Genomic DNA, 24881 nt, shown 5'->3' on the forward strand with positions numbered 1-24881 from the left:
CCGTCCAGGAGCAGCGGCATCCTCAGAGAGACCCCTGGCTGTGTGTGGCCTGGCGTGGTCCTCGCTGGTGGGGAGAAGGGGCACCCTGAGGGTGGCCACCAGAGTCAGCACCCAGTGCCCAGGCCGCCTTTGTCACACTGCCTGCCCGGGCCCAGCCCCACCGCCACATCAGGCTTGCACACACACACCCCCACCACCACACTCACACACATTGGAGCCTGTAGAGGGGTTGCTGGTTAGCAGAGACTGGAGCTCGGGGGTGTGGGAAGGAGACTGCTCCCTCTCCGTTCCAAGATGACCTTTTTTAGACCCAGAAGGGGAAACTGGGCTCCAGTCGCCTTTATCTGAGGCACTCGGAGTGCTTCCCACGTATCTCGTTTATCCTCACGACACCCCTGAGAGGTACGTTTGTTTGAGATTTCTACACAGTTATGATTATGCCTATAGACTGGAGTTCCTGACTCTGCGTCATTCTAAACCCAGAGTCTCATCTCATCTCACTTTTCCTAACACAGCTAAACCCTTCAGGGAATGAAACGTCTCCGGCCTTAGCCTAGCCAAAGGGGGATTTCCACCCCCCCGCCCTTTCCTTCTTTTTTCTGTTGTTGTTAAGTTTGATTTATTACTTTGCCTTCTAGCCAGGCTCGATGGATGGTCAGAATATTATAAATAATGTGGATTGAAAAGATTGTGCTGAAATGTTTATTGCATTCTTAGAAAGAGAACAGGAGATGGCGTGGAGAGCGTGGCCGTGGGGAAGGAGGGGCGTGGGGGATGGGGGAGGCAAGTCTCGCCCCGAGGCCATGTCGGTGAGTCCATAAAAGACAGCACTCGGAAAGGAAGGCTCATATATTGCAGCCCCACAATCAAGAATGCAGGAGTGTTCCAGCGGGTGTAAAGAATATACTTCAAGAATGCCAGGACCATAAGGAACTAATCATTAGCCATCCCCCTCTCGTTTCCCCACCCACAGTGCTCGAAGGAGACGGCTAAAGGAGTGGCTGCCATGCTTTATGACCAGCTCCCCAGCATCCTGGCTTTGGGGCACCCTCTGGGATGGGGCAACTGTGTGTGTGTGTGTGTGTGTGTGTGTGTGTGTATGTGTACGTGTGTGTGAGCAAGTGCCTCCTTTGACTCAGCACCCAGTGCTTTAGCATCATGAATCTCTATTTTTGGGGTACACCACTAGAAATACACATGTTCTCCAGGATCAGCACCCCCACACACGTACACGGTACGGGAAATAAATGTCACGTTGGCCCACTGGCAATCAATGGTCACCTGTGAAGCTGGAATCACACCAGGCTCTTCCTCTCTTAGGGCCTTCCTTCTGGAAGGAAGAAGAAGGGTCAAAGCTCCTTAGGAACTAAGGCCTCCTGGGTCAACCTGATGCTTGACAGAAAAGTCTGGCAACCCAGTGGAGATGGTTCTGTGCTGTTCAGTCGCTAAGTCATGTCCGACTCTTTGTGACCCCGTGGACTGTAGCACGCCAGGCTCCTCTGTCCTCCATTCGCTCCTGGAGTTTGCTCAAATTCATGTGTGTTCAGGCATTGCTACTGGCCAACCTCATCCTCTGCTGCCCCCTTCTCCTTTTCCCTTCAATCTATCTCAGTCTTTCCCAGCTTCAGGGTCTTTTCCAATGAGTCAGCTCTTCGCATCAGGTGGCCAAAGGACTGGAGTTTCAGCTTCAGCATCAGTCCTTCCAATGAATAGTTAGGGTTGATTTCCTTTAGGATTGACTGATGTGATCTCCTTGCAGTCCAAGGGACTCTCAAATGTCTTTTCCAGCACCACAGTTTGAAAGCCTCCATTCTTCATCACTCAGCCTTCTTTATGGCCCGACTCTCACATCTCTGTACATGACTACCAGAAAAACCATAGCACTGGTTCTTTGAATCATTCTCTGTTCTAAGCAGGGGTCGTCTTTGGGCCACTGTAGCTGTTGGTTTGGTCCTGCAGAGCTCAGAACATAGCTCTCTCAGTCAAGAGGAAAGGAGGCCAAGGTGATATTGATGTGGGGCTGGGGGCAGGTGGGACTGGTGTGTCAGATACAGCCTGCTTGCCTTCCTCACTCTGGGTATCATCAGCCGGGACAGTGACTTTCTTCCTGGCTGGGGACCCTGAGCGTCATCTATCTAGTACCCAGAGAAAGCCCTGGCTCTTCTTGTGCTGTTAACAGATTCTATTTGATCTTGTGGTGTGGAGAACCACCAGTGAGCTTTGATCCTGACCTCCAACCCAGTGGTTCTCAAACGTAAGTGCCAGAAGAATCACGAGCAGGGCTTGTTAACACCCAGCTTCTGGGAGGCCCCTCCACCCCCAGAGACCCGGACTCAGTAGGCATGAGTGGGGCCCTTGAAGCTGCATTTCTAACCAGCTCTAGGGCGATGCTCCTGAGACCACAGCATGAGTAGTACTGCTCTGAACACAAGCATAGCGTTGGCAGCATCAGGTAGTTTTCGGTAATAACCTTCTCAGGAATATCAGCAAATGGCAACTGAATAAAAATTCCAGGGAATGAAGGAACTGTGAACAGGAACTGTTCAATGTGATACAAAGAGGGTCCCCTTGGCTGAAAATTCTGAGTCTGAATTGTGTGTTAGAAAGAAGCCCATGAGCATCTGGTAAAATCCTAGCATTTCACCAAAATGTAACTGTTCATTTACCTGAAAGATACACGTAGAATCTGTTCTCTCCTAGGATTTGATACCAGGTCACTAACCACTAACGGGCAATGTATTGATTTTTAATTTGGCAACACTAACTTACTTTACCTGTACCCCCTTATAGTTTTTTAGAGCCAATATTTTATGATAACCTCTTTTATTGATAGTTTGTGCTCTTTCATACTGTTCATGGGGTTCTCAAGGCAAGAATACTGAAGTGGTTTGCCATTCCCTTCTCCAGTGGACCACGTTTTGTCAGAACTCTCCACCGTGACCCATTGTCCATCTTGGGTGGCCCTATACGGCATGGCTCATAGTTTCATTGAGTTAGACAAGGCTGTGGTCCATGTGATCGGTTTGATTAGTTGTGAGAGTTGGACTATAAAGAAAGCTGAGTGCCAAAGAATTAATGCTTTTGAACTGTGGTGTTGGAGGAGACTTGAGAGTCCTTTGGACTGCACGGAGATCAAACCACGCAATTGTAAAGGAAATCAGTCCTGAGTATTCATTGGAAGGAAGGACTGATGCTGAAGCTGAAGCTCCAATACAATATTTTGGCCAGCTGATGCAAAGAACAGACTCATTGGAAAAGACCTTGATGCTGGGAAAGATTGAAGGCAGGAGGAGAAGGGGATGACAGAGGCTGAGATGGTTAGGTGGCATCACCACTCGATGGACATGAGTTTGAGCAAGCTTCTGCCATTGGTGATGGACAGGGAAGCCTGGCGTGCTGCAGTTCATGGGATCACAAAGAGTCAGACACAACCGAGCAACTGAACTGAACTGATGCTCTTTCATGTGTTCACTCACTCACTTATTTCAACATACATCGATCACTTATTACGCACCAAGTGCTGTTCTACCAGCTAAAACATCCACACGAACTACTGCCAAGTGATAATGCATTTGAAATCCATCCTGTTGTTGTTTAGTCAGTAAGTCCTGTCCCTCTCCTCAACAACCCCATGGGCTGTAGCCAGACAGGCTCCTCTATCCATGTGATTTCCCAGGCAGGAATATTGGCTGGGTTGCCATTTCCTTCTCCAGGGGATCCTCCCAACCCAGGAATCCAACCTGCGTCTCCTGCAGTGGCAGGCAGATTCTTTACCCCCGAGCCACCAGGGAAGCCCGAAATCCATTCTACTGTCTCTTAATATCCAAAACAGTATTTGAATCTCAACAATGAGGTGCTATTTAATCCACCAAAACAAAAATACGTATGTGTCGAGCAGGTATTAAGTGACATCTGTCCTGGTCACCTGTGGATAACATGTTGGAGACACGGACACGGAAACACAAGGTCTGTCCTCTCAGAATTTTCCGGCCATTAGGGAGGTAGAGCCTGAACCCAGTCAGTCATTAATTTCCCCAAGTGTTAAGTCAATGTCTCTAATGCGCATGTTCAGTATGCAGAAGCCGCCCAGAAACAGTGGTTCAGAGACCGCCTTGGGCACACGGGAGGAGGTGTCCCTGGGGGAGGGAATGTTTTTGAGCTGAGGCCCCAAGCCAGTGTTGGGGTGCCGGCTGTAGAAGTTGGCAGGGGGCTCAGAATTGGTGCGAATAGTCCCTGCCAAGGTGCCAAGGTGTGAGAGAGGGTGCATGTTGAGTGAGAGGCCGGGGTGGGAAAGCTGGATCGTTTCTTTGGGACTGTGTCAGAATTCCACTTTTTGTATTTTGCTTTGAAATGATTTCTGAAATATCTGACAGACCATTTTTTCATGTAAGCCAACAAATATTTCAAAGCCAAACCTGACATCCTGAAATCGTCTCTTCGACTTTTTTTCGGGGGAGTGGAGGAGGAGACATTAATGACATTATTTTAATATTATCCTCAGACACCTGTAGCATCTGTCCTCACAGCTCACATCTGAAAGGCAGACTCTCCATGCGTTTTGCACAGCGTGTCAGAGGCAAACACCCGTCATCAGCTTGAACAGGCTCGTAACGTGTGACCCCTGGCACCCCATGGCCATCAGCATGCCTTTCTGTGACTGTACTTCTGTGGTCTCTTTAAGCCCCTTACACATTGACCACCTTCAGAGGAAGGAAGAGGACGAGGACTTCTTCCCGGGTTGCCTTATCCTTGAAAGTTCCTTGGTCCACGTGTTGTAGGCCAGCACTGCAGGCCGGTCCTTCGGTTGGGCTGGTTCCCCATCTTTGAACTCTGCTGAGTGAATCCCTGAGCCTCACAGACTTCTGTTCATTTCTCTTGCCAGTAGAATCCTTGCTCAACAGTTTGTAGGCTACCGTATTCTAGAACATCTGGTTGGGGATCTCACCTGTTTGGGTATTTTTTTTTTCGGTCAGCTCATTGGTGACATCATTGACCCTGAGCACCTGTCAGAGCCACATTGGGGCCAGGAAGGACCAGTGTCCACCCTGAGTGTTCACATAGGAACCCACACTCTGATGCTTCACTAATTGGTGCTGCCGAAAAGGCGCCTTTCTTCTGTGAAGGTCAAGGTTAATGGATCCTCGCCGTTCGTAGAAGGATGTCTTTGTGGGTGGTGAAGAGCATTAGAGAATGTTGTTCTGGAGGGGGCGTCGTTGCAGGGGTCCACACGACAGTAAGATGGCACCTTCACTCCACAGCGTGAACAGTGCTGCGGTGAGACCACGCGTAGGGTGGGTGCTCTGCAGCCTGACCATCCTGGGTGTTTCCTTTACTGAACTGCAAGCCTGCTGCTGCTTTGAGAAAGGGGCCCTTTTCCATGACGCAGCGCAGAGTAGCTTCTCAATCTTTGTGGTCCTCACCCAACCCATCCTGACGGCGCCCGCGGGCTCACAACTCTCCGTGCTGCCCACGGGAAGCTAGCCCCTCACCAGGGTGCTGGAAGGTTGTCAGTCCGCCCTTGCAGCCAGGCGTCTCACTGCAGCGACGTCATTAAATTCGTGTCTGAAAGCAGCAAGAGGAGGCCATCGGGGCCCTCCAGGTAGAAGACTGCGTGTCCTTTCTGATGGAGCAGATATGAATTGCATTTATTGATGCACTCTTAATTTATGATACATTAAGAAGTGTATTTTAATTTTTGTACATACAGGCATACAGGCTGTTGCAGAATTTTGCATGAGCACAAATTTCAGAATCTGTTTTTCCTGGTAGTCTTTGAGGAGTGACAGAGAAGATTTTCAAGAACAGTGTGGCAGTCGTATCTGGGTTGCACCAAGTGGTCATGCCTGAGGGCAGGTGGCTGGCCACATAGCCCTCAGAGAACCCTTTTTCCTGGGTGTTGGTATTGTGAGCTGGAGGAGGCTAAGCAGCACTGGAGGCTAAAGGGGGGTCACAGATGAGGGACAGAGCAAAGTGTCTCCTGGCCAAAGGTTGAGGACCCTGAGTGCCATGCTCGTAGCCACACCAGTTTATAGGAGGTGATAACAGCAGCCAGTGTCACTCAAGAACGTGCCGTGGACCAGGTCATGTGCTCGGTGCCAGGCCTTTTACCTCGTGGCGTCTCCATGACAACCCTGGGAGCTCAGGGTTAGAATTCTCCCGACTTGGGGCTCAAAGGATTGGTTCCTTCCCCGAGTGACAGAGTTGTGATTTGAATGCGAGCCATCTGGCGTCTCCACCCACGGTGCAGCTCTGGCTCTTCCGCTCTGCGGCCTCCCAAGGAGGGAAAGCGTGTGTCCACGCCCGTCCCCCATCCCTCTGCTGCACGGTTGGGAAGTACCACGTCCGGCGCTGGGAGGTGGTGGGACAGAGAATTTGCGATCACTTAATGGCTGTGGCTTGAAAGCCAGAGTGACCTCCAGCTCACAGTAGGGCTCATTGGGCTGCCTCGTTGATGGGGACGGACTGCGCAGACAAGCTGAGGGACCAGGACGTCATTCCGGTTCTCTGGTAAGAGACTTGGCTCTTCAAGTGAAATGACCACTCCTGGCTGCTCGCCCCAGCCCTCAGTTTTCATTTCTCCCACAGCTCTTAGCGGTCATCCTTCTGTCCTCCCCACTGTGGCTCTTGGTTATATATAGTCCCTGTCACCTTGGAGGTGACAGAGAAAAACAGAGATTAGGTGGGGGGCCAGTATGACTTCAAGATGACAGAGTGACCCAAAGCACAAGGAATGTGCTAACCAGCCCCACGTCAGCTGACACGCATTTACCCAAATTCACCCAAATTTGGGGTGACATCTTGTGTCTGCTCTGTCATCTGACTCCTACCTCCAACCCCCCCGCCACCCCCCACACCTTGCTTCCTCTTGACTAAAGCCCCCAGCTGGTGACCAGCACTCTGTAAAGTGAGAGGCCCCTGGTTAAGGCAACAGCCCTCAGTTTAAGAAGCACAGTTTTCACCAGGGCATGGAACTGCAAACCCAGCCACCCGCGGACACACGGTCTGGACCATGCATCCCCACAGGCCAAGTGGCCGCGGAGTGTGCGGGCCAGGGTCCCCCTGCACTGGCCAGGGCTGGCTGCCACTGGCAAGCCCTTCCTCTCTGGCCCACCTTTTCTACACTCCATAATAAGTCCCCCTTCTGTTTCCACTTGTCATTACATCACCCTTCATTCCAGCAAACTCTCGTCATGTGTTATTTCTAAGCTTACATATTATTAGCATTCAAGGATGGCAGTTCTCTGATGCCGCATAGGAAGGCACCCTAATCTCACCCGCAGTGTGTTTCCAGGTCCCGCTGTGGGGCGACCGGGTTCTGGAAGGAATTAGTGCCCCCTCCCCTCCACATGCCCCTGGAACTTGAGTGAGAGGAGAGCATGCCTCAGACCAACCCCCGCCCACAGCCTGCTCACTAGGACGACACAGGCTGTGCTCCTCTTTCTTATCCCCCTTCTGGAACACAGTTTGGCTTCCCTGGTGGCCCAGCAGTAAAGAATCTGCCTGCCAATTCAGGAGACGTGAGTTCAATCCCTGGGTCAAGAAGATCCCCTGGAGAAGGGAATGGCAACCCACTCCAGTGTCCTTGCCTGGGAAATCCCATGGACAGAGGAGCCTGGCGGGCTACAGTCTGTGGGGTCACAAAGAGTCAGACGTGTCTGAGGAACCACCGAAGCACATGGTTTACTTATTTTGGGTTTTGTCCGTTTTCGCCCGCTGCACCCCCAACACACACACACACAGACACACAAATGGCAACTCAGTGAGGCCAGTGATTTGTCTGTTTGGCTTATTGCTGATATAACCAGTGCCTAGAATGGTGCCTGGTGCCCTGGACATGTTCTGTCGATGTTTGTGAAATAAATCAGCTGAGAAAGAGAGAACCCAGAGGGTTATCGGCACTGTTTCTGCTTTCCCAACCACACTGGCAGTGGGGACCGTCTGTTTCATTTGTGGATTAAACACTGATCAAGCGACTCCATGTGAATGTGTGTAAAGAATCCACATGCCCGACAGCGCTAATGGTGGCACTGGTGGCTCTTGTTAGGACTCTGGTGGCAGGAACAGCGGGACTTGCTGGATCCAGGCGCCCCGTGGCCGTACATGGTGCATCCTGGGGAGGAGGGGACCCCAGTGGGGAGGCTCTGAATGCCTAGTTCATGCTATCCAGGGGTCCTTGTTAGCACTGCTTAGAGGGGGCTCTATTGCCCTGATCTCTCCAAATACCTCTTGCCTGAGAATTGGAGGGCAGCTTTTCGTGCCTTTGATGCTTCAGGACATCTCTGGCAAATTAGAAAATACTTTAAAATAATAGGAGGTGTGTGTGTGTTAGTTGCTCAGTCGTGTCTGACTCTTTGTGATCTCATGGACTGTAATTATAGGATATGTGAATGTAAAAAAGAGTTTGGTCTCCGAGAAGGTATCTTAATGGCGACAGCTATTTCAAGTGGGACCTTGGCCCATTCAGACCAAGGTGTGAGGTGCAGCCCAAGACCGTAGGCGCCCAGGAGCTACGCCTTCGCACTGTGCTTTCAGCACTCAACCAGTAAAGCAAAACTGTCCTCATGTGACTCTCATATTTTCCCAAATAATTCGAGACAAATTATTGTTTCTGCTGATGGTGTCTTTACTGAAGAATCTTAGTTACAAGTAAGAGGAAATGACTCTGGCTCCGTTAGGTTAAAGAACAAATAATTTATTTGAATGTCGTTGGGTCACCCGAACAAGTAATTTATTTGAATGATATTGGGTCACCTGTGAGGCTCTTTAAGTGTTGGTGGGGCCAGACAAGTCTCAGGAAGAGTTGGAAGACAGCGGCCTACATGTGTGGAGCACCCTTCTGGAGAGTCCCCTGGACTGTGGTTGAGCCCCACCTCTGTCCATCCAAACTCACAAAGTTCCTGGAGAAGGCAAGCCTCATTGTCTTCACACAGGCTTCACTACTGGACCTGCCAACTGTGGCTGTAGGGACAGGATCAAGTTGAACAGACGTGGCTGCCGCCTCCTCCGCTGCCAGAGATGTGTTCTTTCGAGGTCTGGGACTCTGAGACTCAGTTCAGATCTACCGCCCAGTAGTCTTGTGCATCTTGGTCAAGTGATTTGCTTTAAACAAAACAGAACAGACGGGTAAGCGTCTGGTATGTTGAGAAAGCATGCCGCAGATGGCCAGTCCTCCCTGCCTGTCTCTACCTGAGCCAGAACTTTGGCCTGAGCGCCTTCCTGTCACCTTGCTCATCGTCCCTAATTAACCCCAGATGATGCTTCCCGGCCCACAGGGCCCAAACGAAGGGGTGAGTAACGGTGAATCCACAGCCTGGCCGGAGCCATCCAGAAATCGTCCGACACTTCGTCAAGAGGAAACTGACAGAACAAGATATCCATAACCAAGCTCATGACGGTTGTGCTTGGAGACACTTGAATTTCTGCCAGACTCCAGCCAGAGTTCCATTCCCAGGGGTGACGTGCAGCACGGTGAGGGGATATTGCTCAGCAGATATTGATGCGCCAGGGAATTGGCATTCAATTACTGACTTGACAACTCATCATAAGCTGCCTTGGACAGCTGATATGAAGGATTACCTAGTCACAATTGGATCCTGTTGTTGAATTGCGGCGGTCGCCAGGCTGAACTTATTTCAGGGAAGGGAAATGAATGACACTTTAAGAACACAGATGGAGACTAGCAACCAGTCAGCACTCTCTGTGCAGGAAGCAGCACTAATGGCTGGGTTTTCACACGCTTCCTCCAAGGAATGGTGTCTTCTGTGGGATGTTTTGTTTTTGTTTGGGGGAGGTAGGGATGGGTTTGATTTTCCGCCTCTCCCGTGAGGCCTGTATCTTCACCCCGTCGCACCTGGCCCACAGTAGGCACTCGGTACATTGTGTGGAGTGTGGTTCTGATGTGGGTCAGTCTAATGCCCTGGGCACATCTTAGCCAGGGCAGTGCCCTCAGTCAGGGCACTTGACCAATACATCTGGCCCCTCCGTCGGAACCTCGTTTGCCCTGGGCCAGTGTAGTGAGCTCTCAGGTCCTCACACTGGGGCTCCGTGGGCCGAGGGTCAGCTCGCCATCCGGCGGCTGTGACAGGGCTGCCTGACGTCCAGCAAGGCCCTGGTTCCTGGAGCCCAGACTCCGGGAGCCTGCCTTTCGCTCGGCCTCGGTCCAGCTCCTCTGCCCCGTCTCGCGCAGTCTTAATTCCTTTTAATTTCCTGTTTCTAGGCAAGTCCTTTTTTCCTCGCCTCCCACCCCCAACCCCTCCCAGGTCACCCTCCCTGCTTCCTGCTGAGAACCACGCTGTCTCTGGCCCCCAGATGTCCCCCGCACCGCCCTCCCCTCCCCCAGTCTGCAGAGTTGCTTCCTGGTGAGTTTTTCTGTTTACACAGAGGAGGACTTCCTGTCCGCATTGAAACAGGGTGCCCGCTGGGGCGGGGGTGATGCTCCCCATGAGGTGGACCGTCAGAGCACAGGAGTGAGTAGCCAGCATCACATCAGCGCAGATCCAGCCCAGCCACACTCGGGGACACCAGGCTCATCCCTCCAGAGACTCACTCCAAAGAAGACCCCAAAGCCTCAACCTCAGGGCACCTTCCAGAATGGAGTCATGTGCCAGCCCCTGCCCCCAAGGTGGGGGTGCTGGGAATGTCACGTGACCCTCCCACAGCCTGGGGTGTGCCACCTCTGTCAGCCCCAGGGACCAGAGGTGTGGGGCAGCCAGCTCACACAGGCCAGCACGGGGCCGGGCTGGGGTCTGCAGGTCCTCCTGGTGCTCTGCGCCAGGAGCCTAAGCTGTGACCTTGTCTGAGGCCAGACACTCATCCGGTCGATGTGACGTGAAGCCACGGGAACGTTAAGATCTGTGTGATTTCAATCAGAACCAAAGCATAGGCACATTCCAAGCCCGTTCTTTGCCTTCAGATGTGTTTCTTGGTATTTCTAGAGGGGCTGCGCCGTCACTTCTGGGTCCCAAGCCCCGACTTTTCACTCCTTCACCCCCTGGACCTCCTCGGGCCCCCAGGCCACCCTCTCCCCACCTGACGCTCCATCCCAGCCAGTCCTGTGACTGCTCCTGCCCTCCTGGGCTCTCAGAAGGGCCACACGAGGCAGATCGCCCCAGAGCCCCCACTTTCTCACCCAGAAACGGGGGAAAGTTATTGCTCATTGCCCAAAGGTGAGAATACGACTGGGATGTGAGCACTGGAGAGCTTTCAGAGCATGTGTGCCCCATGGCAGAACGGGAGCCCTGACATTTGCACTTCTTGTCTCGCTGTTGTGGTCATGGTCGTCGCCATCGCAAGTGGCCCCCGAGTCCCGCTCTGCCCATCCTCCCTTGTGGTCGGGCGCATCCCCGATGCAAGGCACACCTGCCCAGTGCTGTTTGGGTTTGCTTTCACCATCTCCCTCTGCTGCCTGCAGCTCCGTCCTCAGCACGCCCCTGCCCTGCCCTTCCCCAAAGGCCTTTCCCATTTCACTTTTCCACAGCTTCTCTCACCTGGTGTCCACTTGGCTGGGCTCTGCCTGCTTTCTGACCTCAGCTAGCGCCTCACCCGGCACAGCTGCCCTTCCTGCGGCTAATAACCGTCATGGATGCTGCCAGATATTCCACTCTGAGCATCCAGCCTTTCCTGGATGCCCGTCATCACCGCTGAGCCTCGGCTAGGATTGGGCTGTTACTCAGCTAAATGCCACCCAGGTGTTCCCCTGTTTTTGCGCCTCTTCCTTCTCCTCCAGAGTGAGTGACGTTTGATTCCTGTCGTTAAGCCGAAAGGCCGGCTCGCTCATCTGCCGCACACAAGGCACCTTTCTCGGGCCGTGGGTCACGCAAGGAGTCGAGATTACTGTCACCATAGCTGCCATTTATGGAGTGCCAGTTATGATCTCGAGGTTTTATACACTTCCTTTTATTGAATCCTTACAGCAAGCCTGTGAAGTCGATACTCTCAGGCTTGTTCTGCAGATGGTGGACCCAAACTCAGTGTCAAGTAACTTTCCCAGCATTTCATAGCTGGAAAGTGGGTGGGCCGGAAGTCAGGTCTCCCTGGCTCCCCAAACCAGTGCCCCTTCTGTCCATGGTCCTTGCTTTTGGAGAGCCTGTGACCTGGGGAAAGAAGTGTTAACAAGTAAGATAAGAATTGAAAGATGGAGGCCAGTCGGTGGAGAGCAGTGGTCTGGCTCTGAGTGTGTCTCTGACTTCAGGGAGGTGGGGGTCTCTGTGGGTGGAGAGGTCTTCATGGAGAAGTGGAATCCGGGCTGGGGTGAGAAAGGGCTGGGGGTGCACACAGAGGGGCAGGAGGGTGAGGAGGAGGGATGGGAGGTCTGGTGAGGAGATGCGGGGAGCCCATGAGAGTCTTGGAGGAAGGTCTCCCCAACAGAGAAAGGGAAGTGCCAGGACAGAACAAAACCAAATTCAGCACATCAGAAGTGACTTCTGCACAGTATTCTGATGAAAGCACAGTTTGGAGAGAATTCAGATGGGGGACTGAGGTGTGAAACAGATTCAGGAGCAGGCAGGCCAGTCTGCCCACTGTGTCTGGGCAGACCCAGGCCCCCACGGTGGTTTCTCCCAGCCCAGCCGAGCTGCCAGGTAGGTCGGAGGAAGGCGGCTCGTGTCCACACCCCGTGGCCAATGAGGAAGCCAGACACAGCTCCTGAGTGGGCAGGTCTGGGCCAAGGAGTGAGTGCGAGGGGAACTGCCACGCTTCAGGCCTTCAGCCTGAAAATCAGAATGTCAGTACGTTCACCATCTCTGTACTGTGTCTACTCTTTTCGTAGCTTATTTGCCTAGTAACAGGATTAAAGGGGATATTTACATGAACTTTAGAAAACAAATATCCAGTTTTGTCTTTCCTCCTGCTTATTCCTCACCCCCAACTCAGGAGGCTGCTGCTGCAAAAAAAAAAGCCTGTTTGATAAGTGAGAACCCACTGGTTAATACATAAGCAAATGTCACCTATTGGGGGAGGGGACAACTAGAGGAGTCCTCCATAAATGTCCTCTGTGCATCTTCAGCGGCTGTGTGAGGGCTGTTTGAGGCCTGATCCTTCCTACAAGAAGAACAAAGCAAATTGGATAAGATTCGTTTTGGTTCCAACCAACCAATCACAGCCGGCAGCCAGTATGGCTTTCCTTGTGATGAGCAAGAACCAGATAAAAAGAGTTCCAGATAAAATTGGCCTTTGCAGCCCCCCCACCTCCTGCATGTCTCCCCTCTATTCCCGCATCCTCTCCCCTCCAATGGCTCCCCGCCCCCATGCTGATCACTTGGGTTTTCTTGCAGTTTCCTCAGAGGCACGCATGTGTGCTCAGTCGCTCAGTCATATCTGATTCTTTTGCGACCCCATGGACTGTAAGCCCACCAGTCTCCTCTGTGCATGGGATTTCCTAGGCAAGAATACTGGAGTGGGTTGCCGCTTCCTCCTCCAGGGGATCGTCCCCACCCAGGGATCAAACCCGCATTGGCAGGTAGATTCTTGACCACTGAGCCACCTGGGAAGCCCTTCCTAAGGGGAGAACTGACCAGCCCAAGGGCCTGCTCCCACTCTGTCAAGAAAAGCCAGACTCTACACCCCGCCTGTCCTCGTCCTCCTCATCAATAAGCACTTGGAGCCTTGCCCTCGCTCCACTGTGGCAGAGGTGTTGGCCTCACAGCCGCCATAGTTTGCTGGTTTCCAGTGTTTCACTAGAAAAAAACCATGGCCCCTAAATCCCGATGAACAATCTCTAGCAGACACCGCACTGTTCCTGAGAGACCATGTTTCATATCCTTTCCCCGTTTGCAAAGGACTTTTTCTCACATCTTTTTGGTAATTGCCATGAGCTGGACTTGTAAATATTAGATGTGGTTGAGTAATACTCATCTGGTGAACTGACCAGAGGAAACGGACGTTTTTTTTTCCACTCTTGGAATTCTGGCACCCCAGGCCTGCCCCCCAAAAAGGGGCACTTGGGGATTGGCAGGGAAAGTCTGCCTCTACCGGTGCCGGCAGGCCCCGTGCGGGGCAGAGTGACGTGTGGGCAGAGGCTCCCGGCGCCCGCAGCCTCGCCAGGTGTTCCTGTGCTGGGCTCAGGGGCAAAGAGCGTTCATTGTTTCGGAAACTGGCAGGTTCCCAGAAGTTCCGCTGTCTTTCCTCGGTCTGAAATGTCAAACATTTCCTCAGCGGGGTGGGGGATGGATGACGGGACCCCCTGAGGTTCGAGCCCTGCTCTGAGGCGAGAGAAGGGAGTTCTGTCTCTCACATGTGGCTGAACGCTGTTCCCATCCTTCCCGTGGCCGGTGGCCAGCTGTGGCTGAGCCTCCCTCGTCCTCTGAACTGGATCCTCCTTCCTACATCTGAAGTGTTGGGGGCTCCCCCCTGCCTTAGTCTTTAAGAAGTCGCAGCCTCTCTAATGTTCTGCATGGTGGTGGTGGTGGCAGCGGCGAGTTTGCTAATGATGCCTTTTGGTGATACTTCCTGACGTTTCTGTAGATGAAACATGTCTGGGATTTGCTTCCAAAAAACACACCAGGGGAGGGTATGGGTGAGAGATGCACCGGGGGAGGGTATAGGTGAAACCAGGTGGGCCTCAGATTGACCCTTGTTAAAGCCAAGTGATGAGTTCATCACAGTTCCATGGACTCTTCTGTCTGTTCTTATGTTTGCTTCCATTTTCCCACTATAAAAAATTATAAGAAGGAAGAAAGGGGGAAAAAAGAAGAAACTCTTGATCTCGATTTTTCAGCCCAAAGACATCTGGGCCTCTCTCTCTGATGAACCCTGTGCTGTATCTGGGATCAGGATCCCTCTGGACAGGCCCCGCTGGTGCAGGAATAGGGTAAGAGCATGGCCGAGGGGGTCCCTGCCCCCTGGATTCCAGTCCCAGGTCTTCCTCTCACCAGCTTTGGGGCCTTGGGTGACAGAGTGAGCCTCCCAGAACCTCAGCCTCCTCACAGAAAACAGAGATGAGAATTACCTATTGCTGAGACTCTAGCGAGGCCACCTGGCTGGCCCACGGGAATAATCCATGCACGCCATGGCCCAGCTCTCCCTGGCTTTCCAGAGACCCTCAATTGCTCTTTCTGAAACATCCTTCAGAGGAGAGAGACTCCATTCAAGGAAGGTGCCAGAGTTGTGTCCACATTCCAGAAAAGCCCGAGTCCTTAAAGAGAAAGCATTGCAGCAATAAGGTTTGTAAATATCTACTCTTTGACCCCAAAGAATCTACGAGGCCTCAGTTGGCTTATCACTGTCACTCACCACCTTAGAATGACTTCCTCCATCGACCCTGGGGGCACCCCAGTTTACTTAAGCCTGCTGGAAGCCTCTTATCCGGAGGAGCCATGTTTTGCTCTGAAAGGGTTGGACATGTCAGCATCTTATTTGTCGTTGCTCTCCAAGCCCCCCTTTTCATCTTTGGATTAGAACCCAGTGTATCACATCTTATCGAGTTGCCATCTATGATGTCAGCTGGCGAAGCCCGTTTTCTTTCTTCACGGGCCTTGGGGAACCTTGTCGCACCTGTCCTGTGGCACCATCTGTAGAACCCGGTTTCTGTGAGAAAGTGGCAGCCGACAGAGGAATCGCTGTGTTGGTGATGGTTCTGACAGCTCCCGCCCTCTGCTCCTGCCGCGCTGTGAACCATCTCCAAGGCCCCGGGGACAGGCTCTCCTCCACCCTCCTGGTGTGGCTGCAGGGTTTGCAACTGGGGTCGAGCATCTTTGGGAGTATGTCTCTTGGCCTCCTTGACGCATCTTCCCAGCTCCTCTCTCCCTGTTGTCTGTCCCTTCGGTGTCCTTCTCATTGGCTCTTCTTGTTCCTTCCAGATACTCAATGCATTTATTCCTTTTTTAAAAAATATTTAGTTGTTCTTCAGTTGCTCAGTCATGTCCAACTCTTTGCAACCCTGTGGACTGCAGCACTCAAGGCTTCTCTGCCCTTCACCATCTCTTAGCGTTTGCTCAGATTCATGTCTGTTGAGTTGATGATGCCATCCAACTGTCTCATCCTTTGTCACCCCTTCTTCTCCTGCCCTCAGTCTTTCCCAGCATCAGAGTCTTTTCCAGTGAGTCGGCTCTTCACATCAGGTGGCCAAAGTTTTGGAGCTTCAGCTTCAGCATCAGTCCTTCCAATGAATATTCGGGGTTGATTTCCTTTAGGGTGGATTGATTTGATCTCCTTGCTGTCCAGGGGACTCTCAAGAGTCTTCTCCAGCACCACAGTACGAAAGCATCAATTCTTCAGCGCTTAGCCTTCTTTATGGTCCAACTCTCACATCCATACATGACTACTGGAAAACCATAGCTTTGACTAGACAGACCTTTGTCAGCAAAGTGATGTCTCTGCTTTTTAATATGCTGTCTAGGTTTGTCATAGCTTGTCTTCCCAGAAGCAAGTGTCTTTTAGTTTCGTGGAAATACTTATTTATTTGTCTGTGCTGGGTCTTCATTGTGGCATGTGGGATCTAGTTCCCTCACCTGGGATTGAACCCAGGCCGCCTGCGTTGGGAGCGCAGAGTCCTAGCCACCGGACCACCAGGGAGGTCCCCATTCATTTATAGAAAGAAGAACATCTCATGCCTCTTTTGTGTGCCAGGCCCTGCTCCAGGCACTGGGGACGTGGTGGTGAACCCACTGGGCAAAGGCCCTGCCATGGATGCTCCCGTGGTGATGGTGGAGGCAAAGAGTAATTAACCGAGGACCTAAATCATAGTTTAAGAAGGTTCACTGCAGAGACAGAGGACAAGGTCCACTGCAGGTCATGAAGTGGTTCCTCAAGGCCCAGAAACTGATGCTGAGTTTTGGAAGATGAGCAGGAATTCACTAGGCCAGGGGTGCCAGGAGAGAGTGCCCTCAGGACAGCAGGGGTCCAGGCCAGGAGGCAGGGCACAGGGCCCGTGGGAAGACCCGGAGGCCAGGGTGGCCTGAGGACAGGTGCAGGGTGTGGCTTCAGGGGTCCCGGGGCAGATGGCGCAGGGTCTTCAAATACCATGAAGTGTGTGGATTTTAAGCCATTAGACAGTTTTGAGCCAGGAAGCAGCCTGATCTGATTTCCATTCCAGTTCACTCAAGGGGAAAGGATCAGGTAAAAGGAGCAGCAGGTCAGTTCCCGCAGTGACCCAAGCAGGAGATGCTGGTGACGACGGATGCCCGAGGCCGCTCCCCTTGGACTGCAGGCTTCATGCATGGAAACTCAAACCAGATGTGTGCTTTCTCCTTCCCAGCCTGTTATTGTTCTTGACTCCTCAATCCTCATCACTTGTTCTGCTTTACCCATAACCACCCTGATTTAAAAATTCGGGGCCATTTGTGAGCCTCTCCTCTGGGCCATCGCAGCCTCAGTCCAGACCGGAGCCACAGGGGCAGCCTCTCAGGCCCATGTGGCCGCCCAGCTCCGGTTCTGGATGAGTGTTGGTGGCATGGCTTCTTCCTCAGCTACCACTCAGCCCATTTTCTCCTCTTTCCTCAAAAAATGCAGTCCTCCCCCTCATCTTCAGGATGAGCCTGGGCTTGAGAGGGCCAGAAATTGTCCTGCCACTTCCCATCGGTCTGTCTGCTTCCTCCATTTCCATTATTTTTTAAGGAAAGACGTTGTACAATATAAACCTTTTTCCCAGCCAAGAAGTAGTGGGATTCCTGCCCAAGTGGAGGCTTTGGTCAACCTGAAGATGTTTCTGGAGGGAGAAATGAATGAAAAAATGTGTTCTTCTGGTTCTGGCAAGATGAACTGAGATAATAGTCACACATATATACATACGTACACACACCCACCCACCCTTGCTACAAGCATCTTGAAATGCTAGATGAACTATTACACCACCCCCTCGAGTGTTAATGGATGGCTGCGTTTATTAATACAAGGAAGAAAGGAAATGCACAGATGAAAGAAGTGGAGAGAGAGCCAGAGCCCAGCCCCTGAGGTCATCGTCGGCCGCAGTGACAGAGAGCAGGGTCCGCAGATACCGTAAAGGGCCAGACAGTAAGCGCGCTGGGCTTTGCAGACCGCAGACAGTGCGTCACATCTCCTGTTTCTCTTTTGACAACCCTTTCAAAGTATGAAAACCACTCTTAGCTCATGGGTTGTACAAAAACAGGCCACAAGCCAGATATGGCCCATGGGCCACAGTTTGCAGACCCCTGATGTCGAGGCTTGGGTTTTGTGAAGACGGGAGAAAAAAAAAAAAATCATAGATCCTCAAGAGGAGGTGTTCTCCTCTCGGTTCATTGGAGAAAGAAGGTGTGTTAGAAAAAGTGCACCCACTGTCACAGGGAGGTGACAGGGAAGCCTGCCGTGAACTTGCTACTCCTTCCTCAGTATTTAAAACCATGAGCATGCTGTGCTTACTTGGGTTGGTTTTAAAATTTACTCAGACTGAATTACATCGAACCCTGGGCACCTGTGGATAGAATTCAGGGAGTCCATGAGCTTGGATGGGAGAACATTCTTATCTTCACAAACCTCTGATTGAGCGTTGCCATTTCTTTTCTTCAAAGAAAAGAAATGCAGCAAACCACAGCAGGACTAATCGTGCTTGCGATTTTGCCACTCACAGAAATCACAAATGTTTTCACACCAAAATATAGTACATGTATCATTGTCAGAGGAACCCGGTGGGCTACAGTCCGTGGGGTCTCATGAGTCGGACACAACTCAGCAACTAAAACCACCACCACCATCATTGTCTCAGAATTTTTAAGAAGTGCATTTCGATAAGCTTGTTTCAGTAAAATTGGAAATCTTAAAATCACTTCTAAATAATCACTGGGCCAAAGAAGACATTGTTGAAAATTGTTAAATGTTTAGAATTTAGAGGGAATTCCCTGGTGGCTCAGTGATAAGACTCCGTGCTTCCACTGCAGGGGACACGGGTTTGAGCTCTGCCTGGAGAACTAAGATCCCACGTGCCACACAGGGCAGCAAATAAATAAATAATAGAACTTAGAAACTAGCAACAATGAAATTATTTTATATCAAAACTTGTAGGTTTAGAATGGTACTATTTAGAGGAAAATGGAAAATGAATTAACTTTCAAGTAAAGAAGTTCAAGGAAAAAAAAAACCAACAAACTAAATCCAAAGAAAGTCTGAATTGTAGGATTAATAAAAGTAAATGGAGAAATTAATCAATGAGAAGTGATCAGCAAAGTCAAACTTGTTCTCGGAAAAGGTTCATAAAAAGGCTCATTTGTGGCAAGGTTGGGGGCGGAAAATGCACAACCAGGTGATGTGAGAAATAAAAAGGACTGAGACAGGTGTCGTGCTAACATTATAGGAGAGTCTAATGAATAGCCTTATGCCAGTAATTTTGGATACTCAGGAAAAAATGGACAATTTCCCCCCAAAATACAATTTAACAACAGCAACTCAAGAAGAGAGCAGAATTCCCCCCGTGGGGAGCTGCCCAAGTGTGGCACGAGTGTTGAAAACGCATTGAGCAGCTATTCAGTCCTTCGTCAGTTCAACGGTTATGTGTGGAAATAAATGGCAGTGAATGAAATAATCGGAGCTCCACACAGTATGTCCATTTTGCCCAGTGGGACTTGCTACAATGATGGAGATGTCTGTCCTGTATTGTTTTTGTCCAGTAGAGTAGCCATCAGCCACATGTGGCTCTTTAGCTCCTGAAGCCAGATGTGGCCAGTGGTTATCTAGTTAATAAGATCAAGAGCGTGTTAGTGGCTTCCTAGGAGACAATAAGTTGCTGAACGCTCGGAACCCTGACCTTTGCCAAAACAGCTCCTCAGCCTGCAGTGGGCAGTCCTGGTGGGCCAGACGGCCCCGTGACCCCTGACTCCCGGTAGTTTGTAGAGCGTTTTCTCTGTCTCATCTCATCTGCTCCTCACTCCCCTCTCGGAGCCTCAGTGGCTCAGGGATCCTTCATTTCTCAGCGCCTGCTCTGTCACAGCCGTGCCGTGTCTCTGGCGTGCCACCGCCATGCTGGCCTCCAGGGTGAAGGAAGCACCTATTGCCCACGGGAGAAGTCAGCATGGAAGGTGGTGAGGGCGTCGGGTAAATGGGCTGAGTCCTCCTGGCCCCTCGCTCTTCATCTGCTTTGAAGGAGTAGGCAGTGGTAGGTCCAGATGTGTGAACCAAGGGAGGCGGGGTGGCCTTGGCTGGACGCAGGGAGCAGACTGGCCAGGAGTACATGGTGGTCCCCAGCCAAAAAGTTGAAGTAAAACTAGAGAATATTAATATTAAAAAAAAAGTAAAGCAGAGGTCCCTCTTTCAGAATTCTTTCCAGATGAAAGACATAAGTTTCTTCAGCCCAAGAAGAAAAGGCCAAGCTGTGTGGATGGGGAGAAAATGGATTCTAGAGTCAGTATTTCTTTGTGAACTCTAAAGCCCTTTGCTTTATCACACCCTCATTAATTAGGACACAAAACATGGCCAAGTTGCACACAGAAGCCAGAGCAAGGGGGGCTGAATGGGGAGGCCCCACCCGGTCAGGAGCACGGGCACTTGGCCGGCACAATTCTTCAAGTGGCGAGATGGCAGCCCTTTGGGGTCCCTGGAGCCCCTCCCTCCTGCCTGCGAAGCCAGAGGCTGCTGACACCCCTGACACACACTGGGGCTCCCTGGAGAACCGCCCCGCTGTCTCAGAAGATACTTGATGGGAGAGGTGAGGCTCTGCTGGTGGAAAGCATTACAGGGGGTCTTGCACGCTTCTGTTTTTCAGGGATGATAATGGTGATTTTACTGCTGCTCGTGGCCATCGTGGTAGTTGCAGTCTGGCCGACCAAGTAGTGGCCTTCAAGGGGCCACCAACCAGGACACCTGCCAGAGATGGAGTAAAGCCGAGCTTCCTCTTGGTACCCAAAAGCCACTCTCAATAAATTCCCCCAAAGTTCTGACCTCGCCGTGCGTTGCTTCAGCAAAAACAAACCGGGTGGTGCCTCTGCTGAGGTATCGTGCAGGATGGCTTTTGGGGTTCTGCCTTGGTCATTGGGGTGCTAGCCCAAGGTCCCTCAGCGGTCACTGCCCCTTGGCTGCCAGTGGATTCTGGCCACCCCTTCAGTGTCCCGGGCCACCTGTGGAATGATGCTGAATTCCAACTGAATTCTTGGCAGTTTGTAACCTGGCATGTCTGGTCTGCTCTGGGCAGTCACATGCCCACATGGGAGACCAGCGAGCAGCCAAGGCCACGTGTGTCTTGGAGGGAGGAAGGAGCTGTAATGCAGGCAGGGCTCTGTAACTGCCCCCCTTCCCCCCCAAGCTTGCCACTCCTAGTGGTGAAGCGTCTCTGGACTCTACTTTGGGAACTACCTTTGCACCTAGAATCACATGCTTTTTTCCTCCCTTGACGTAGTAAACCACTTCTCCAAAGCTGATGCATCTCTATCAGCAGCGGAATCAAGTCTGATGAACCAGGCAGGGAGACGGGAATGATCAAGCGGGAAAGTACCACGTAGGGTTCAAAGAAAGGTACGATTCTGCGGTCAGAACAGGGCCTTTCTCTGGCTTCTAAACTGACCCTGACCTGATGCAAAGAGTCGACTCATTGGAAAAGACCCTGATGCTGGGAAAGATTGAGAGCAGGAGAAGAAGAGGGTGACAGAGAATGAGATGTTTGGATGGCATCACTGACTCAGTGGACATGAGTTTGAGAAAATTCAGGGAGATAGTGAAGGACAGAGAAGCCTGGTGTGCTGCAGTCCTGGGGGTTGCAGAGAGTCAGACACGACTTAGCAACTGAACAACAGCAAACCAGCTGTGACAACCTTGCGTGTGTATGAGTGTGCACTGCACGCATTGCACACATGTATGCATGTGTGATGATGAGGGCAGACAGATGGGCTAGACCTTGAGCGGGGTGCCAGGCCCTCAAGGGCAGCGGTGGATTGGGTGGGAAGGGGTGGAGGGCCAAGCTTCATGCCCTTCTCCTTGGCTGTCAGAAGGCAGGCTGGGCTGCCAGGCCTTGCTTTGCCATCCATGGCTCAAGGAGAAAGAATTGGGGTTGGTGATAGAAAAATTAGGGTGGTTTCCAAGCGCAAAATTTCACTGGAAGAGGCCAGATCAGGGGTGTGGGAGGGGAGTTTTGAGGTGGGGGGGGTCTCCTGGGGATTCCCTAGAGACTACAAGACAGGCATGGGAGGGCTATGTGCCCCTGGCACAGCTTTATCTACTGGGACCCCGAGACCTGAGATGGCAGTGAGCAGGGAAGACCTGGGCCTCCATCAGTGGAGCCCTGGCTCTGCGCTTGGTCTCCTGTAAGTCACTGCAAAGGGTGGGTGACCTTCTTTCTTCCAGCTCTCCCCTCAAGGGGCTGGGTCACTTCCAGGCCACCTGGGCAGTCCCACGCCCACCTGCTGTGTGTGTGATGGTGACACACGGCACTCTCCCGGGAGGCGGTCTAACCCTGGGCCTGGCCTGCCTGGGCCGTACCTGGACTCGGCTCCGTGTTAGCCAGGACGGTGTTGCAGTCACAACCCCCCCAAATCCCGACAACCTAGATCCGTCCCAGTGTCAGGGCCTCCCCACTGCTGCTCGTCCACGCAGGTCAGCTGGGGGCCCAGACCCAGGCCCAGGGGACAGCCCCATGGCTCTGGCAGAAGAAAGGGGACTCTGGACACCCTCGCACCAGCCGTGAAACACTCTGCCCAGGAGGGAAGCCGTCAGCTCTGCTCACAGCTAGCTCACTGGCCTGACTGTCACCTGCTCTGCTCAGCAAGGGGACCTGGAAGTGCCCAGAAGACTGAGAGCCTGAACTGGGAAGGGACGGCCCCAGTGACCAGCACACCGCTCGTCAGCTGTGTGACCACAGGCCAGATGCTGTCTGGGCCTGCGTTTCCTCCTCTAGGCAATGGAGAGAAGATGGTCTTCTGCCTCCAGAGCTGCCATGAGGACCAGGTGAGTCAGCCTGTGTCGGCACAGAGTGCCCAGAGCGGCTCAGCATAGTCTACACCCGCTGGGCCAGGTGGTCTCCGTGTCCAGGGCTCAGGCATCCTCTCCAACCCAACCTCACTGTCGTGAGGATGTGAGAGTGAGCTGGGGCACAGCAGCGGCTCTCCTGTCTGACTGGCCCCGCTGCCCACTGACCTCCTGGGCGGCAAGCCCGTGCAGACCTGGCGAGGCCCTGGAAGCCACGTTCAGAGTGGGGACCTGAGGGCGGGGAGCAGGGCAGCCGTGAGTGGGAGCCCCACTGTAGGGATCAGGACAGGGTAGCGGAGGAGAGGCCATGGAGGCGCGCTTGCGTCAAGGCCAAGACACCAGCAGAGGGGCCAGGCTGGACTGCCGGGGGCGGGAGGCGGTTTGGACCTTAAGGCGCCCTGGAGGCATTTTCCTTGTGGGCGGGGGGTGGGGCGGTTGCCAATGGATGCCCCATGGAAGAGCAAGAATCCACCCATCTTGTACTAAACCCCAAATCTGTATAAACAGCGTCTCCTTGGAGTCCCCCATTTCAGGGCTCATGGGAGGTGGCATTTAAGGCCTGTTTGACTTTCTCACCTCCTCTTGACTTGCTCAGCATGGAGCCTCAGCAACTCATAAGGCATCTTTGAGCCAGAGCCCCGGCGGCCTGGCTGAGCCACACGGGGAAGGCCTTTCCAAGCCAAGCGTGGAGCCCAGGTCCTCACACAGTGGCCTCTGTCCTCCCGGCTGAGCGCGCTCAAGGCCCGGCCCCCGCACTGCTGTCACGGGACCAGTGGCTTCACTTCTCTGGACCCAGGGACGGGGCGGGCGGAAGAAGCTAGTTGGTTGAGACCATGGGATCTGTCATCCAGGCCTGGAGCAGTGCCGGGCAGGGAGGCTCCCCTGTACCCTGGCTTCCTCAGGGTGGGCTTCTCATGGGAGACACCCACCCCACTCTGAACTGAAGGGCGGCCTGAAATTGGCAAGGCATCTCAAGTGGCTGGGCGGAGCCACTTAGGCTCTGCTGCATCAGGACACACGGTGCAGTCACGTGGCCTTTTCCAGTTGTGTTTGGCCAGACCTGGTTTGCCCCCTCCCCTCCCCACACCCCACAGAAGCATCAGGACCAGGTCCCGGGGTGGCTTAAGGGCTCTGGATGGGTGGCATGAACAGCTACAGCTCTCAGCATAGAAAGAGCGGTGAGACCCCATCACCTTGGGTGCATTTTCAATGAAAGTAACTTTATTCAAACAACAGCATAAGTATTGTTGAACTGAACTGATCATTTACTAATCATAAGCATTTAAAGGCTCTTGTTATTTAGTCGCTCAGTTGTGTCCGATTCTTTGTGACCCCATGGACTGTAGTCTGCCAGGCTCCTTTGTCCATGGAATTTTCCAGGCAAGGTGTACCATGTCAAGAAATCCGGGTACCTAGTTACAACTGGTACTTTTGTCCTGTTGAAGCCTCATGATTATCAACAACTGTAACTAAAGCTTAGTTTTCAGTAGCCCCAGGACACCTGCTCCTGGCAAAGCCCTGGACCCTCCTTCCACGGGGCTCCTGCAGGACTCCAGACCATCCTGCTTTGAGAAGTGTTGGGTTCTCTCCTGACCCGTCCTCTGAGAACTGCCGGCTGGCCTGTGGCTGGTACTCCCTGCCTCTTGGCATAGACTAGTTCAAGGTCATCTTTTATCTAGCTGGGTTTTCTAACCTAGCCCTGCTGAAGGTAAGTGCAGTTTTCCCCCCCTTCTTTTGAAAAGTGGGCCAAGGCTCCTCTTTCCTTTCATTGCTTCTTATGGCCTCAGAGTTCCTCCCAACTGCCTGCAGTAACAGAAGGCATCTGCGTCTTTGCAGACTAGACTTGCTGGCCTGGCGAGTCTCCACTTTTTTTTTTCCCCCAAACACTGACAGACTTAATTGTGGCGGGGGGTTCCCACCTGTGATCCCAGCCACTTAAATAAAAAAGTGCATAGAAAAGAAGGGATTTAGAAACTTTTGTACAATATCTGCATCCTGGGCCCCCAGGGCAAGAAAGGGGTGATTGCTGGGTGGGCTGGAGGCAG

The 24881-nt window shown here is 52.4% G+C and overlaps 1 protein-coding gene and 1 long non-coding RNA gene across 16 annotated transcripts in view; both read left to right on the forward strand.

Moving 5' to 3' along the window:
• STX8 (syntaxin 8) overlaps positions 1-20819 on the forward strand; it is a 210774-nt gene extending 189955 nt beyond the window's left edge. For all 15 annotated transcript variants that reach the window (XM_086358932.1, XM_086358935.1, XM_086358941.1 and 12 more), the window contains one exon: positions 20645-20819. In XM_086358932.1, coding sequence (XP_086215058.1) covers positions 20645-20801 — 157 coding nt within the window. In that variant the 3' untranslated portion in view covers positions 20802-20819. The remainder of the gene's footprint in view (positions 1-20644) is intronic.
• Positions 20820-22043: 1224 nt separating this feature from the next.
• On the forward strand, positions 22044-24795 carry LOC147352044 (uncharacterized). The gene is made up of 2 exons (XR_015147902.1): positions 22044-22815; positions 23432-24795. It is a non-coding gene; the product is annotated as an uncharacterized LOC147352044 (long non-coding RNA).
• Positions 24796-24881: the final 86 nt, after the last annotated feature.

Source organism: Bos grunniens, chromosome 19 (assembly GCF_055505025.1).
Source record: "Bos grunniens cultivar Pamir isolate PY7600 chromosome 19, Bosgru_T2T1.0, whole genome shotgun sequence".
NCBI classification, from domain to species: domain Eukaryota; kingdom Metazoa; phylum Chordata; class Mammalia; order Artiodactyla; family Bovidae; genus Bos; species Bos grunniens.